The sequence below is a fragment of the Dioscorea cayenensis genome, unplaced genomic scaffold (assembly GCF_009730915.1).
Source record: "Dioscorea cayenensis subsp. rotundata cultivar TDr96_F1 unplaced genomic scaffold, TDr96_F1_v2_PseudoChromosome.rev07_lg8_w22 25.fasta BLBR01000946.1, whole genome shotgun sequence".
Lineage (NCBI taxonomy): Eukaryota > Viridiplantae > Streptophyta > Magnoliopsida > Dioscoreales > Dioscoreaceae > Dioscorea > Dioscorea cayenensis.
Genome location: NW_024087337.1, coordinates 85,792 through 102,766, shown reverse-complemented (window position 1 = coordinate 102,766; position 16,975 = coordinate 85,792). Strand labels below are relative to the sequence as shown.

The window sequence follows — 16,975 nt, the reverse complement described above, 5'->3', positions numbered from 1 at the left end:
ACTGTCAGCGTGTGGTCTTGGCAGCGTCATTCTTCCACACGCACGGTCTTTCGAGGTTAAACGATAACAGATATATAAGACCATATTGTAAATATTTAAATGATATTATCAATTGTTACATGATATTATATATAATTAAACGATAAGTAGAAAACTTAAATGATAACATAAAGGTATTAAACACTATTAGGAAATAGTTAAACACTATAAGAAACCCTTTAAACAATAACATAAAAACGTTACACTTACCCGTCCATAGAGCAGTTGAGGAAGATCCTCATCAACTCCCTCGCTCAGATGTTGTTAAAGACGACTCGAGCCAACCCATTTCTTCTTCTTCGGAAAAAAAGCTTTCCGAGCCGTCCCGGTCCAATTTTTTTGATTGGCCTTGATCATCTCTCTCGTTGCTCGGTCGGGGTCTTCAGAGCATCTTCCTTCGATCGCGGGGATGATGGCGACGAGCATCAACCGCAGAACACATCCTTACATGGTTGTTCTTGTTGTGGGATTGTGTCCGGCTCGATCTGAGGGACGACGGCGACAGCATCAACCGCAGACACATCCTTACATGGTTCTTGTTGTGGTGGGATTGTGTCCTGCTTGGCTGCGGTACTGTCGGCCACGGCAACGGATTCGACGATCTTCTCAACCGTGGCCATGACAACAGCATCATTTGTAGACACACCCTTAACTTGTTCTTGATCTTCAGGGATTGTGTCCATCTTTGATGCCGCAATCTCGGCAGCCGGTTCCACCGGGTCGAGGATTTCATCGAGAAGAGAGTCAACGACCTTCTCAACAGCGGCAACGGCCACATCGACGTAATCAACGATCCAGTTCGGAACCGAGCATGATGTATTTGGGAAGAGGACTGTCCCCATGAGGTACACCATCAGGAGTTTGACAAAATTATCTTCTTCTTCCCTCGTCGAACAAGTTGCACCGAGTGCTCTTGATGGAGTCTTTGTGTCTCTCGTAGGGTCTTTGATAGATACCGCCCTTGAGCAGCGTCTCGGTTTTCTTCTTACGAAGACCACTGCGTCGCCATCGCAACGCGAGACCAAGAACGAGGGCCACATCTTGAGGTCCGAAACTCGGCGAGGCTTTCCCGATCCTCGAATTTATTGGTGCGACCATCGTACCTTTGCAAAAGAGAATCAAGAAGGGCCCTCTTGGTATATAGCTTCCAGCTCGATGAGCAGCGCAAAGCGGTGTCCTTCGAATAATCTCCCGATAGTCGAGGGGTCATGTTATCTTTCAATTCGACTAAGGTCTCCACAGCCAGGTGTCAAATAGCATAGCCCATTAACTAGGTTGACCGCCATAATCACAAGCCTGCAACAATAACAACACATTCAACATGCAGTATTGACAAAAGTTTTAGCGGAAATATAAGGTTTTTAAGCGGTAAACTCTCGGTTATTAAAGCGGAGATATAACATGTTAAACGAGACCCATTTTTTTAAAGCAGAGACGAGAATACTTAAACAGAGACAACAAATTTTAAACTGTAACATCTCATTTCTTAAACGTCAACCTCCTTTGTCAAACTGCAACCATATCAAACGAAAGGGGAAATGTATGTTATAAATATTACACAAATCATAACAATCGAAAAAACTATTTCGATAGTGTATACATCTGAAAAATGCAAAACAAAAACCACACCGTAGAAATCTCCTCGAGACTAACAAAAACCCCAGTAGAAATCCCTTGCAGACTTCAATATCTTCCAACAAAAACAGGAGCACAAAACAAAAACCGAAAAAAATCTTTCTTGTAATGTAGCAGCTTAACATAAAAACCATACTCAATACCTTAGATCAGAACCCGATGAAATGCCAACTAGTTGCGTGGGGGACTTCTCCTTCGAGATACCGGGTGGAAAGGGAAAAAGGCGATGAAATGCTAATTACAGGAGGCTCGCGGTAGAGACAACTTCGAAATGGAAAAGGCGAAGGCGTGAGTTGAGAAAAAAAGCAAAGTAAGCGGCTCCAATAAATTGCTCTCGGGATTACCCTACTGGAAAACCGCCCACTTCTCTCAAATCGCCGAGATGGTGCAGTGCACGACTCCCCATGCAAGGGCATTTTCGTCCAAAAAATTTGAAACTCACTCCGTTCACATCCGTTACAGGGTTTGGGGGTTTGAAAAACATAGAGTTTAAAAGGAGGGGGATTTTGGGGATTGCAAAACTAACGGAGTGTTTTTGGCAATTTTACAAACTTAAAGGGTTTTTTTTGCCAATTTCCACTGTATTAAAAGCTCGATCATTTTATGAAAATATTTACTTATAATTAAAAGAGAATAATATAAATAGTTTTATGATAACTTTAAAAATAAATTTTATTTTTGGATTTACTCGTGTATTAGATATAGTATGATGTATGTATCTGATTACTCTTGTTTAATGAGAAATTAAATTGTATAAAATATTAAAATAGTTATTTTAAAAACTTTATCATCCTAGGAAAGCATTAGCTCAAAGAATATATATACATTAAATAAGACAATGTGACCTACACATCGGCATCTCCAATTTTGCATTACATAAATATATTAAAATAACTATTTTATAAACTCAGTCATTATAAAAAAACATTTATATAAAGAATAACATAAAACATATTGGTAAAAATTAAAAACACTATTTTACCTTGTAATTCATGGCCGAATAAGACAAACTATGATGCACAAGTTAGCATCTCATTATCCAAATTTAATGAAAAATTTGAACTATAAAATTTTAAAATAATTATAATAAAAGCTCGAGCATCATATGAAAGCATCATATGAAGGCATTTACTCATAGAATCAAAAGAAGAATAGCATAAATCGGTTATAATTTTTTTTAAAATAACTATTTTATTTTTAGTTTTGCTAGTGGAATAAAATTGCTTGGGAGAGGAGAAATTAATGTAAATAAAATTGCATGTAAGTAATAAAATTTAAAGTTAAAATAGGTAGAAACATGTACAAATTTCAATGGACTAAATGAGAGCGGAATCCATACACACGTGAGTATTGAAATTATTTTTACATAATTATTATTTATATTTATAAAAATATATTTTTTTAATAATTTGAACTGTTATCAATTATAAAAAATTTTAATAAAAACCCGACTATCAACAAACCACCGAGCTTTTAATGGCAGTGATTATGAAGAAGTGGGACACGCAAAATTCACACACGTGTGCCCAAAAGACGTTAAAATTGGCTTTATTTAATTATTTAATTAATTTTTATAAAAACATTTTATTGTTTATTTTTATTATTTTAAAAATAATAATAATTATTTTTTGGAGGTCTTTCAATTTCGCCCCTTTTTCTCCTCCTCTTCCATTCTTTCCTCTTCTCCATTTCCAATCTCTCGATTCCGCTGTTGTTTTCCTCTCTAATCTCTTCAATTCGCTTCAAAGTTGTCATCTTTTTGCTGTTTCGATCCGACTTTTCTCCATTTTCTAGGGTTTTTTTGGTTCTCTCATTGCTAGGGCTCGGTGTCTTCTTCAAGCCCTCGTTGCGTTTGGGGGTTTTCTTCTATCGAGCGCTTTGCGTGGGGGACTTGGCTTCGTTTTTAGGGTTTCGTGATTCTGTTATTGTTGTTGTGATCATTGGATGCTCTCGTATTGATTTTGTATCTAGGGTTTTGGTTATCAAAGCTTTTTTTTCTTTGTTTTCTTTGCCTTTTTTATTTTTGGATTTGTTTCAACAGAGTTAGGGTTGGAATCTTGAGTCCCGAGAAGGCGATCGTGTCAAGATTGGGATTTTAAGGTTCTTGATGATTGTTCGTGGATTATGAAAGATTGTTGTTTGTGATCTTTGTGTCATTGGATTGGATTGTTTTGAAGGGGATTCAGTGTGTGCTTGCGTTGGAGACGGCAGAGTTTAGCTGTGAAGCACTAGCATTTGCATGGGCCAGCATGGAGGCTGGGCACCGCCGGGTGGCTTGCAGCCCAATGGACTTTTGTCCACTGATGCTGCTGGTGTTACCCGAGTGCTTGATGAGGAACGGTGGTCTCTTGCCGAAGAGAGAACAGCGGAGCTGATTGCTTGCATTCAGCCCAACCGGCCTTCTGAGGAACGCCGGAATGCTGTGGCTGACTATGTCCGACGACTTATCATGAACTGCTTCCCTTGTCAGGTGAATTCTTGCTCTTTGGTGGCTTTTTGTTTCCATTCAGATGATAAATTTTCAATTCATGGGTTTTCGTGAATGATTAATGTGCTAAGCTCATGAGTGATTTAGTTGAAATGTTCTCTAGGCTGATATGATTTGTCTCATTATTGCTAGAGAAAGAAAAGTGGCAAAGTATCATGTTGTTCCTCCTGTTCTTATTAGTTTGAGCGGTTTTTGAATTTTTTTAGATTGATGTTTTAATGGTGCTTTTACTCTTTTTGAATAATTGATTTGTTATCAGGTTTCTACATTTGGTTCTGTGCCTCTTAAGACTTATCTACCTGATGGAGACATAGATTTGACAGCATTTAGCAAGAATGAGAATTTGAAAGACACATGGGCAATTACAGTACGTGACGTGCTACAGAATGAGGAGAAGAATGAGAATGCCGAGTTCCATGTTAAAGAAGTTCAGTATATTCAAGCAGAAGTATGCACTTCTGAGCCCATATTTTTCAGACTTGCAATTGTTATTCATCATGTTTTTAGATTTTGCTCCATGATATGTGGTGTTGCTATGGTGTTACTTAAAATAGAACCACGATTGAAAATCTATGTTTACTACATGAAACGATTTCCTATTGGCACTTTATGGTTTGTTTTTCACGGAATATATCTATGAAAGAATATAAGATTTTGAGTAAAGAGAACAGAATTATCTTTAACTCTCTAGATTTTGGATTTTCCATTTTAAAGTTAAGGATGGTAGCATGGAGAATCCTGGGCCTGAATATTTCTGCAAACCTAGTGGCTGGGCTTTTTCTCTTTTACTTTTTGTGTTTGTTTATATCTTGATTCCTTGTACACTATCTTCTGGATGATATATGAATGTATGGGTCAATAGGTGAGGTTGATCAATCTTGACAATTACTCAGTCCTTGTTTGATATATGAGCTGGTGTTAGCCAATGAAGAACAATTTCCTCTAAAAAACTTAATTATGGTGTAATAATTTAATTTTGTTTTATTTAACACATCTTGGATTTCTTAGTCTTTGAGCTTGAAGTTGGCTTACCATTTCTTGAGTTCTGATGCATTATGGTGCAGAAAGTACCTTGAGTACAACAAATGTTTTTTCATATGTTCACATTCTATCTATATATTTTTTTCCCTGAATTTTTTTTTACCAATTACTTAGTTTGGGTTTCGCCGATAACAGCTGAGGACTACAATGAACCTACCAATCTTCTTTTGGTCATTGTATCAATTGATTTTACTTTGGAAGGTCCTTCAATGACATTCCATTTGCTGACGTCTTCCCTTATTTCTATTTGCAGGTAAAGATAGTAAAGTGTCTTGTAGAAAATATTGTTGTAGATATATCTTTTAATCAGGTTGGTGGGTTGTGTACACTTTGTTTCCTTGAAGAGGTAAGCTCAGTCTTGAATTTCTCTTTGAAGTAACAGAACCTGATAATGAACAGTTTCATATGATAGAAGTCTTTTACTGATATATTTCTTATTTTGGCAGATTGACCATTTGATAAATCACAACCATCTCTTCAAACGAAGCATTATATTGATTAAAGCCTGGTGTTACTATGAGAGCCGTATACTTGGTGCTCATCATGGGCTTATATCCACCTATGCTTTAGAAACTCTGGTTCTTTATATATTTCATGTGTTTAACAATTCGTTTGCTGGACCACTTGAGGTAACTTTACTGCTAGTTGTATACCCTTTTTACTTCCTAATATTTTCTGACCATGTCATGTTTGTTATCATTGAATTTCAGGTTCTATATCGTTTTCTTGAGTTCTTCAGCAACTTTGATTGGGACAAGTTCTGTGTGAGTCTTTGGGGTCCAGTTCCAGTTAATTCATTGCCTGATATGATTGGTAAGTTAGGATTATTAATATTGCTAGTGTGAGAAACTCAAGAACTTTAATCTCATGTTTTCCTCTCCAATTCAGCGGAACCACCTCGGAACGATGGTGGCGAATTATTGCTTAGCAAAGGATTTCTTGATTCATGCAGCATGGTGTATGCTGTTTTCCCAGGAGGTCAAGAAAGCCAGGGCCAGCCTTTTATTTCAAAACATTTCAATGTAATTGATCCCTTACGAATCAATAATAACCTTGGTCGCAGCGTCAGCAAAGGTATGTGTAATAAAATTTAAATTTGAACTTGATGTGCCAGTTTGGTCATCTTCTTTTCCCTTTTGATATTGTTACAGTTGTCTCTATTCTTTCGACTTTTTTTTTTCTCCATGCGTTAATATTTGTATTTTTTGGTTTTTTCCCCTCCCGTTTTAATTTATTTATTGTGGGTTTCCTTCCTTGAAATCTAAACTACCATATCAGTCGTTTCTTTATGAAGTGCAAGACCCTTCAAGCTTGCTTCATTATTCTGTTTTGTGATTGATCAGTTCTTTCTTCAGTACATTTTCAAATTTAAACAAGGTCAACCTTGAAAGGGCCCTATTTTAAAATGAAATTCATTTGTACCAATGCACCAATATTGTTTATATTAGCTACTGATTTTTATTACGGCCATCACTATGTAATTTCCTCTAGGCAATCTTATGCATGCCTTCATTTTTTCATTTCACCAAAATTTTCTTAATTAGCATTTTTGCATTTAGTTTCTCGTTTTTTCTTCACCAACATCTTAACTAACATGATTTATGAATACCTTTACTTCCTCTTAGAAAATACATGAAGTTAATCCTGGTTGGCTGTCAAATGCATCTTCTAGTCTAGTTTTTGTCTAATGACATGCTAATAGTCATCATCTGATTCTGCTAAAGAATGTAAATAAAATGCTGTATGTTTTTTAAGTTAAATGCATTACTTTTCAATTGATTTCCCTTATGACTGTTCTATATCGGCTTAATCAATTCCTTTAATTTTATTTTCTTTGTTGTGATGACATTTTTGCTTTTCAAATTTTAAATTGATCTGCATATGTCTATGTCTACCATATATATTCTATGTGGTTGGTTGACTGCCTGCACATTCCAATCATTTTTTATAGCATTGCGATCATGACATGCTATTGGTTTATTATGGAGGCGAGATGCCAACATATTTCATGGTTATTCAACTATAAGGCATTGGTAAAATCCTGGTTTAAATACTTTAACTACCACTCTTACATGCGGCAGCTGCAGAATGTGTACTTTGCATCAAATTATTAGCTTGCAGAAATGTGCTTAATGGCTCATAAACTGTTTTATGCATTTTGTTTTAATTTTGTCCAAATGCATTTTGTTTGTTGTATTGACCTATTTGTTCAACTGGATATACTTTTCTTATACGTGCGTTTTGGTGCTCCTTTATGGCAAAGTATGCACTGAATTAACTTGGAAACCTTGCTATTACTGAGTTTGGAGCCTTTTATTTCCTGCATGCATATTGATAGAAATGTTGCACCAGTTTTGACTTTCTTATATGATGCTCAGATAGTTGACTCTGATAATTGCGCCAAATGGCTTCAGTGTTTGCTCCTTATCCAACATTGATTTCATACAAAAAATTTTATTTATTGCCATTTTCTATTATTACTCTACTATGTCTTTTATGAAAATGATTTTTTGAGCCACATACTTCTTGATGTTATGTAGGAATTACAAACAAGCATGCTCACATCATGCTGTATCTTTGTTTTTATTTCAGGGAACTTTTTTAGGATACGTAGTGCCTTTTCTTTTGGAGCAAAAAGACTAGCCAAATTAGTTCATTGTCCAAAAGAAAACCTCATTGCTGAATTGAATCAGTTCTTCATGAACACATGGGAGAGGCATGGTAGTGGTAATCGCCCTGATGCTCCTAGCCCAAGTCTCTGCCAGTTGCAACCTTCAAAAAGTGGTTCGCAAGAAGAATCTAACAATTCCAGAAGCACATCAAGCATTAAGAAAAATAGCGAACGTTTGGGTCCTGTTGAGTATCAGGCTGAAGGCAGTCTTGGCGTTCAAGCTAGGACTTCTCAGATTTTTAAAAATATCAGGCAGCAGTCAGCAAATATTGTTAAAACGAGTGCTCCATCAGCTTCTTACTCTCCAATCCAGCAAAATATCTCCAACCCAAGCAACACCAGGGCTTCAGATAAGGTTGAGAAGAGCACTAGTTCAAGAGGGTCTTCTCAAGCTGAAAAGAATCAGAAAAATTCCAGGCCTGTTTATCCTCTAAATGATCTGGGAGGCCAGGCAAGGTTTCAGTTTGCAAGGACACGTTCAAGTCCAGAACTAATTGATTCATCTGCAGAAGTGTCATTTGGGGGGAATAAAAACAAAGTTCCAGGTACAGGGAAAGATCAGATTGCTCACACAAAGTCTGAGTATAGTTTTGGTAGAAAAGAATCAAGCTATGAAGCTTCTGGATGCCATAGTGGAATATCTTCTGATGATCCATCATCTTTGAGGCAGATTTCCCCTCATAAAAGCCTTCGGTCTTCTGACTTAGACAGTGTTTCGAGTGATTATCAGGATGTTGGCTTCACAACTGTGGGTGGAGACCTTGGTTCTGTTGCTGAAGCAATCGAGTTACAGCAGGAATTGGACCAGGAGCAGCAGGATTTGATCAATTTGGGAGCATCTTCCAGTGGTCATAATTTTTCTGGCCCAATTCGTTTGCCCTTGCATTTTAGTATGCCTCATCTTCCTATACCATTGCCTCCTTCTCTGGCTTCACTTGGTTGTGCTCAAAGAAATTTGGCAAGCATTTATCCCACTAACTTTCCATTAATAGACCCAGCATGGGCACCCAAATTTGATTTCTCTCATGCTCTTATTTCTTCACAATTCTCCCATGCTTACCCTACTTCCACTCTCAGTTCAAATTCAGAAGAAATTGAATCTGGCAATGAAAGTTGTAGTGTGCCAGAAATAAATCATGAGGATAATGATCATTTCTGGCATGAACACGTGGCTGGATCCAATAGAGGGTTTGAACTTGATGCTGGAGGTTTTCATAGGATCGTTCCTGATGATCAAAAACAGCCAACTCTGGGATTTCTCGACTCTGTTGCATCATTACAGGTAAATAATTCGGGTGCTCCCTTTGTGCGAGGACATCATAAGTTTGCCAGGGAGGAGAAAGAATTGGCAACTGATGATTTTACTGCTTTCCATCATCAAACAAGCAGAACTAGTGAAAATAATGCTAATGAGAGGACTGGGAACTCAAGATCCCTTTCTGGCCATCAGCCTGGCTCTTCAAGGAATAAGTCAGCTTCTGAAAATTCGTGGGATGGATCATCCATCAAGGCCTCCAAGCCAGTGAAGGATAGACGTGGAAGGAAACCTTCTTCAGATGCAACCTCTGTTCCCGCTAAAACAAAAAGTGGGTGGCAGCATGAGGATTCTTTGGATTTGTTTTCTGCACAGGCCGATGATGAAGCTTCACCACGTTCTAGAAGCCATCAGTCACCCGGATATGAATCTGCAGAGATTGCTGGTGCAGACTCGATGATTTCAATCTCACCACTGGTTAGTGGTTCGCAGCAGAAGTTGGTTAATAATAATACTGGGGTGGTTCCTATTGCATTCTATCCAACTGGTCCTCCTGTTCCCTTCCTGACGATGGTGCCAGTCTATAATTTCCCTTCTGAAGCAGGCAATTCCAATGGCCCGACCACCCAAGTGGATAATGATGAGTTGCTGGAGCATGGTCATGTCAATTCATGTGATCAGAATTTTGATGCAGGAGAGAGTCTTGATCAGTTTGAAGCTCATTTAGGTTCAGCTGCATTAAGAACTGCTCCCATTCTTGCGGAGGAGCATAAGGCTGACATTCTAAATAGTGACTTTGCTAGTCATTGGCAGAGTCTGCAATATGGACGATTTTGCCAGAGCACACGCCAACAAGGGCCATTGATTTACTCTTCTAATGCCCCACCAGTATACCTGCAAGGGCATTTCCCATGGGATGGCCCTGGTAGACCATTCTCATCCAATGGAAATCTTATTACGCAGATTGGAAATTATGGCCCGAGATTGGTTCCTGTCACCGCTCTTCAGCCTGGGCCTCGTAGGAATTCTGGTGTCCAGCGTTTTGCTGAGGAAATCCCCAGATATCGACGTGGTACTGGAACCTACTTGCCGAATCCTGTAAGTTTTCCTAACCTGTGATGTGTATTTATCTGCATTTTCATTTTTTTTTAGTACCTGTTGAAGAGGTATGGTTGCTTTCCGCTTTTGATAAATTTCATCAATATAAAATCAGAATATCTTAATTATTTAATTCATTAGCTAGCCTTTTTATGTTTTAACCACCTTACGTTTGAACTTAAGGTGTCTTGAATCTCCTGCGATTTCTTTCATTTTTAAACTTATAAAATATTGTATATGAAGCCAATGCTTTGGATATAATCGATGGATGATTCTCAACTTTTAGGTTGCTTGAACATAAGTGATGATGCTCACCTGCTGTTTGTGTAAATTGACACATGAATTTAGTTGATGTCAGAAGAGTAGGCTACCTATTTAGATGATGGAATACATATATTTGTTCATTGAAAAGCATTTTTTGTTATCCTTCCTCTCATCCTTTCCTTTATAATCTAACATTATCCTGTTTGATTTGATCCATTGAAAATCTTTCCTGGATAAAGTCACAATGAGCTGGGAAACTCTGCTGTACTCGGAAATTTAATTTCTGTGAGCTTTTTGTTTTGCATCGTTTGCAAGATTTTGGAAATGATTATTGTATGCCTTTTCCATTTCAGAAATCTTTCAGGGACCGCCAATCTTCAAACACAAGAAACCACAGAGGAAATCAAAATTTTGATCAGAGGGATCGATCTGACAGGGAGAGTAGCTGGATTAACTCGAAATCACGCAACGCTGGCCGAAGTTATGGTCGACCTCAAGCTGAGAAACCAAGCCTTCAGTCTGATCGATTATCTGCAACTGACAACCGATCGGACAAAACATGGAATTCATATAGGCATGAACCAATTACATCCTACAATTCCCATACCAGTTCTTTTCGGTCAAGTAACCCCTCAAATAGCTCATCAAGCACAACATATGGTTCATACCAACCACTTCCAGCTTTAAATGCAAATGGAGCTAGTCCAACAGGACCTGCACTTCCTCCCTTTGTGATGCTGTATCCATTTAATCAAGGAGTTGGATATGGGTCTCCTGCCGAGCAGCTTGAATTTGGTTCAATAGGGTCAGTTAGTTTGTCAAGTATGAATGAAGTACAAGTACAACCCAATGAGGGTGTTTCCGCCAGGGGAGCTTATGACCAGAGACAAAATGCACATTTTGGAGGTTCTTCGCGTTCTTCGCCAGATCGACCCTCCTCTCCTTTAATACCGAGGTAACATCAGTTCATATCATACATGTCTATTTATCACTTGCTTATATACTCTGAGAATGACTTGATTTCGTATGACAACTATAGTTTGTTTTCTTACAAACAGATAAGAATTTATCAAACAATCTGCATTGAACTCGGAGACTTTAACATGCATTACCGGTCCATGTTTATTTAGTTTGTTGCTAAAGTGGTCATCTTAGCAGGTCGCGATGAATAACTCCTGAGCAAAGTCAAGGAAATCGGTCATCTGAAAGCTGGAGCTTTTCAAAGAATTACTCAATTAATCATGTTATGAACAGTGGTGGTCGGCGCCGTGAAGCCTTTATCGACAATTCCTCTTGTGCCCACAGCTCTCATCTAATCTGCAACTGATCTGGGGAGTTTCATTTCACCTGCTGTTCATGTACAGTAATGCCGACATCCTTTAGGTCTAGCATAAATGCTTCAGATGTACACTAACAAATGGTTGATCTTCTACCCATTTAGTTAGGAACCACTAGCAAGTAAAAAGGTTAATATTGTGGGTGTCACAAGAGGCATTTCCTTTCTTCTCCTCTGTTTTAGTTTTCTGGTTAATACACCATGATACCATCAATGTATGATTTAGGGTTATCTTTTCCAGCTTTAGGGGCTGCTAGACTTGTTAAATTCCATTTGTAACTCTTTTTCAAACTTAACCTACCATTTTAATGCCCAAGATTTTGATACACTTAGCTGTTAAAATTTTTCCTTTTTTCTTTAAATTTGTCTGTTTTGTTCATTGCATCTCTCTTGTGTGTTGGTCCTTTTCTTCTTATTTTTGTTATATTTTGCTCTGCTTGAAATTGTGATTAAATTTTCAAAGGACTACCAAAAAATTGATTATATTAACTCACTGGTTTTTGTTTTGGTGGCCAACGGTACAATAATCATAGAAGGCATTGTGATTTTTCATTATAATTAATCATATATATATATATGTATTATTTTTAAATAAAAATTGTATAATATATTTGTTAACTTAATTATACGCCTAATGACATGACATGCACTAAAAATAAAATTGTGTATAAATAAATTAGAAATTAAATTAAGTTAAATCAATTAAGAAATTTTTTTATCTAATAAAATAAAATAAAAAATGCAGGTGTCATGATATATGAAAACCAAAAGATTTTAAATTAATTTTTACCAAATGACTCATATCCTAGAGATATTTAGTTTTATTATGGAATACGAAGGTAAAATAGATGTATGAGTTGAATGATTAATTTTTAACTTTTACGATTAATTTTCAGCTTTTACTTATGTCCCTGCTTTTTAAAGAGGTGGCAAGTAAAGGCTCCATAAAAACAATCTTTCACTTCACAGTTCACATGGTAAAGTAATTTATGGTGAGCAAGTGATCAAAGTCAAAGTCATTAAACTTTAAATTAATGAATAATTAAAGCAAAGTAACCAACTTTAATTTCTGTCGGCAATATGAACAGAAAAAGGGTCCCATGCCATCCAATATCTTAAGCCTTGACAGTCACAATTCAATTACCAACAACCACACAACCATACAAACATATCTCACAAACACACTTTGCATGAATCTCATCCACAAAACTTCAAACAAAGAATCAATGAAATATCACCAATTTACAACTCTATAAATCCCCACACTCATCATCACCATCACCATCTTCTCCAAATCTCAAAAGCAAAGCTTCAAACCTCTCTTCTTCAAAACAATGAACTTCTCTTCAATACTCAAGGCTGTCAATCCAGATACTAAGGAAGATGACAACAACAGCAAGTCTTCATCCTCTGAACTTCTGGGTAGTGCTAAGGTTCTAAGTGATGCTGCTTCTGCAGCTTATCGGCATGAAACCGATAAGATCGATAAGTCGAAGGTGGCCGATGCCGCCGGAGATGTTCTCGGTGCTGTCTCTGATCAAGCTAAGCTTAAGAACACAAGCATAGGTCAGTATGTTGACAAGGCTGAGACATACCTTCATTCATATGGCAAACCTTCAACTACTCCTACTACTGATCATCCTCCTCCTGCTACTACTACTACTACTACTGAACCAACTGCTGCTACTGCTGCTGCTGCTACTCATGATACCACTGAACCAATTCCTGCTGCTGCTGCTGCATCTGAAGAAGAAGAAGAACCTAAAAGTGGAGCTGGTGAATACTTGAAGGTGGCTCAAGGATTGTTTAAGTAGTAATCTATGTATGAGTTTACTATTTTCAGTATTTGTGTTTATGTTTGCTTGCTATATATGTTTTGTGTTGTGCCTGTTAGAATTTTTATTATATATATATAACTTAAATTTTATGTTGGTTATTATTAATTAGTGTTTGTATTTGTGAAAAATCAGATTGTGGCTTTGTGCATCTTGGTTCACTCTAATTTAGGCAGTGTGTATTTATGTAAGCTTGTATCCTCATGGAAGTCTGTGATACTTTAAGTAACAATTATTAATGTTAGTTTGTATCCTCATGAGAAGCCTATGATACTATGGTTCTATATATATATATATATATTATACACACATTAGTAGATCCCTGATCTCCTGAGTAAAATTAGAAATAGTACTTTTAAGGATTGTCTTTGAACTAATGGACAGGAAAAATCTATGTCTGTCTTGTCCATATTCAGAAATTGAGATTCAAGTTTTTTGAAAAGAAAGTTGCAAATTAAAGGTATAGGACATGGGGCACATTATTATTATTTTTTAAATAAAAAAAAGAATACATTATCTAAAATTTATATCTGTGTTCTAAATTGTTTCAGGATATTTTTGGAATTTTATGCTCATCATATTTGTTAGTAATACATTGCTTATTTGATAAGAGGAATAACAGTATATATATATGTTTATATTTCTAGCAATATGACAAACACAAAGGGAATTTCTTGCTTTAAGTTTTATAATTTAATTGACACAGGCAGTGAGAACTTGATAAATGGCTTAAGAGAGGAATGGATTCAGGGTATCTCCATCCGAGTGAAGTGAGAATTTATTTCCTTTTACTTTTTTTTTTCTTTAAAAATGTGTCTACTTATTTAGTTTAGTTTAAGTATCACTAATGAGGGTTTTAAAATGTTATTTTATCGATTTTTTTTTTTGAATTTTTTTTTTTTGTCAGTTTTTCAATGTCTAAGTATTTCTGTTTTTGTGTATATGCTTATATGTTTTATGTAATACTTGTTATTGCTAAAATTTCTTAATTGTTTGATAAGATAAATGACATTGGAAATTGTTTTGTTTTTTTTTTATAAAATAATATAGACAAACTCCCACACATCTCTTATTTGCTCTCTAATTAATCAAATATTGAAATTGAGTTTAATTTTCAACTTCTTATAAAATAGTTAAATACTTTACAGGTTAACTACCACAAAAGCGATTGATGATACTTGAAAAATACTATAAAAAAATCTCATGAGAAAAGATATAGAATATAAAACTTTTTTTTAAAAAGATTTTTTTTATCAATGCTGTGCATTTTTTATAATAAGCTCTTATATTTTAATTATTATAAATTAAACATGCTAATGATTCACTGGGTCAATCCTGCCTCCTCTACCTCAATCTCTCACTTAGTAAAAGAGAATTATGGGACATGCCATCTGTGAGCTGAAACTTGTAGTTAATTAATACTTAATAGTTTGTTTAGCTATTTTTTAAGTTAAGGACTAGTTAATGAAAGGTTAAAATCATGGGCGTAACCAATAGGCATTTCCTTCCATTCTTTTGTAGTTTCCAATAATTAATTATATACCATGATGATAATGATACCCATCCATCTATGCATTATCATCTTTGACAGCTTTACAGGCTAGACTTCTGAAATTCCAGAGAGTATAATGTTAAAGATTTTGGTACAATTAACTGTTAACTTTTTACCCTTTAAAATTTTAATTTATATATATATTTATTGTTATATTTTTTTTTAATAAAAAAAGCTAAGTGCTATAAATAAATAAATAAATAGACCTCTATACATCAATTATGGTGGTTTAACAATCTCGTAAAAATCTATCATATGGGTGAACTAATATAAAAGAAAATAAAAATTTGTTATATGTAAATAATAAATAAATAATGTTTATAGTACTTAGTCTCCTCCTAAACTAAATTTCAGTCAAGGGTTCATAAGAAGAAATTGGTTATATGCTTGCTTCAAGACAAAAATTGGGAGTATAAACTCAACATGTGCATGGTCCCTTTGGGGGGTTACATGTAACATGTTAGTTGAGCTTTAATTCAGTGATCCTATATTCTGATGATTATCTTAAAAGAAAAGAAAGCATTGTTAGGTAGTGTAGTTTGACTCTTTAGGTCCTAAGAGAAAATTACTATTTTTAGTGACGCTTCATGGTCATCATAGATATCTTCTTGTGGCCTAAGATTTGTAATTTTTGTTGACCTTCATCATATTGTCTTGACAACAAGTTCTGTCACTGTGAAAATGGACTTAAAGCCTTCACATTGAAATTGTAGCAATACTAATTAAAGACCTTGGAATATATTGCTTTGAGAGAGGACTGCAATCCAACACAATGTTTTAACTGATGGCCAAGGTGGTTTTTTTTTGGAAGAAGAGCGGGGCGAATCCACTAGAGACCTCAGAGACGTGCATAAGCCTCGGTGGAACAAGTGGAGACGAGGCGGCGCTCACGTGGGCGCTGGAACCACTCATACACAACCACTATTTATAACTTCCAGAAATGTACTCTCAGCCGAGAATCGAACTCTCACCACTCGGTGAGAGCTCTATCGGCGACCCGTGTACCAATAGACCCGCATGTCGTTGGCAACTGATGGCCAAGCTTTAGTGGAGACAATTAATTAACCATATGGATTTTGTAGCTAGTGCATGTCTTAGCGGATAACTGAAGTGATTAATGTGATTAGATTAAGGCAATGAGTTTACTGATAAATTGCTAGACATGCATGCATGTTGTAATCCTGCTATTAATAAATTAGCTTGACATATATACTTTATGCAATCTTGCTTTATCTCTTAATTTTTCATAAATTAAGGGTTAGATTTCCCTAAGTGCATTATTGATACTGCAGGTAAAGCAAGTTCCTTTTTTTGAGTTAATTAATTGTGTTGTTTTGGTGTTTCTCTTGAAGTTTTTCTCAGTTTGTCAAAAACTCAACTCATTAGTACCAACTCTACATGCTTATCCATATTTTATAAAAAAAAAGGGAAGAATCCTCCCAAATTCAGTAAATATTTTTTTGACAACATTGCATTATTGCATAAAACAAAGGTCTCACGTTCTTAGAATATCAACAATATCTCAAACAATATTCATGGCATTACCACCACCACACAAACACAAAATATCACGTGCATGACTCTCAACCACAACTTTTTAAATTTTTAATCTAAGCTTCAATAATTAAATCTCACCATGTAGCTCTATAAATAGTAAATACCCTCATCTCCGTTCATCATCACCACCACCACCTTCTTCTCCTTAGCCAATTAATTAAGCTCACTTCAAACCTTTCAATCTTTTCCAAAATGGATTTCTCA

At 36.0% G+C, this 16,975-nt stretch overlaps 2 protein-coding genes across 2 annotated transcripts; both read left to right on the top strand.

The window, feature by feature from the left end:
* Positions 1-3,312: 3,312 nt before the first annotated feature.
* On the top strand, positions 3,313-12,155 carry LOC120255321. The gene is made up of 9 exons (XM_039263159.1): positions 3,313-4,144; positions 4,422-4,610; positions 5,457-5,549; positions 5,650-5,832; positions 5,914-6,016; positions 6,092-6,277; positions 7,796-10,227; positions 10,845-11,446; positions 11,650-12,155. Exons 1-9 carry the CDS (start codon positions 3,914-3,916, stop codon positions 11,657-11,659), a joined length of 4,029 nt encoding a protein of 1,342 aa, XP_039119093.1. The 5' UTR covers positions 3,313-3,913; the 3' UTR covers positions 11,660-12,155.
* A 936-nt stretch (positions 12,156-13,091) lies between these two features.
* Positions 13,092-13,813, top strand: LOC120255322 (nodulin-related protein 1-like). Its single transcript, XM_039263161.1, has one exon. It carries the CDS (start codon positions 13,162-13,164, stop codon positions 13,639-13,641), a length of 480 nt encoding a protein of 159 aa, XP_039119095.1. The 5' UTR covers positions 13,092-13,161; the 3' UTR covers positions 13,642-13,813.
* The last annotated feature ends 3,162 nt before the right edge of the window (positions 13,814-16,975 follow it).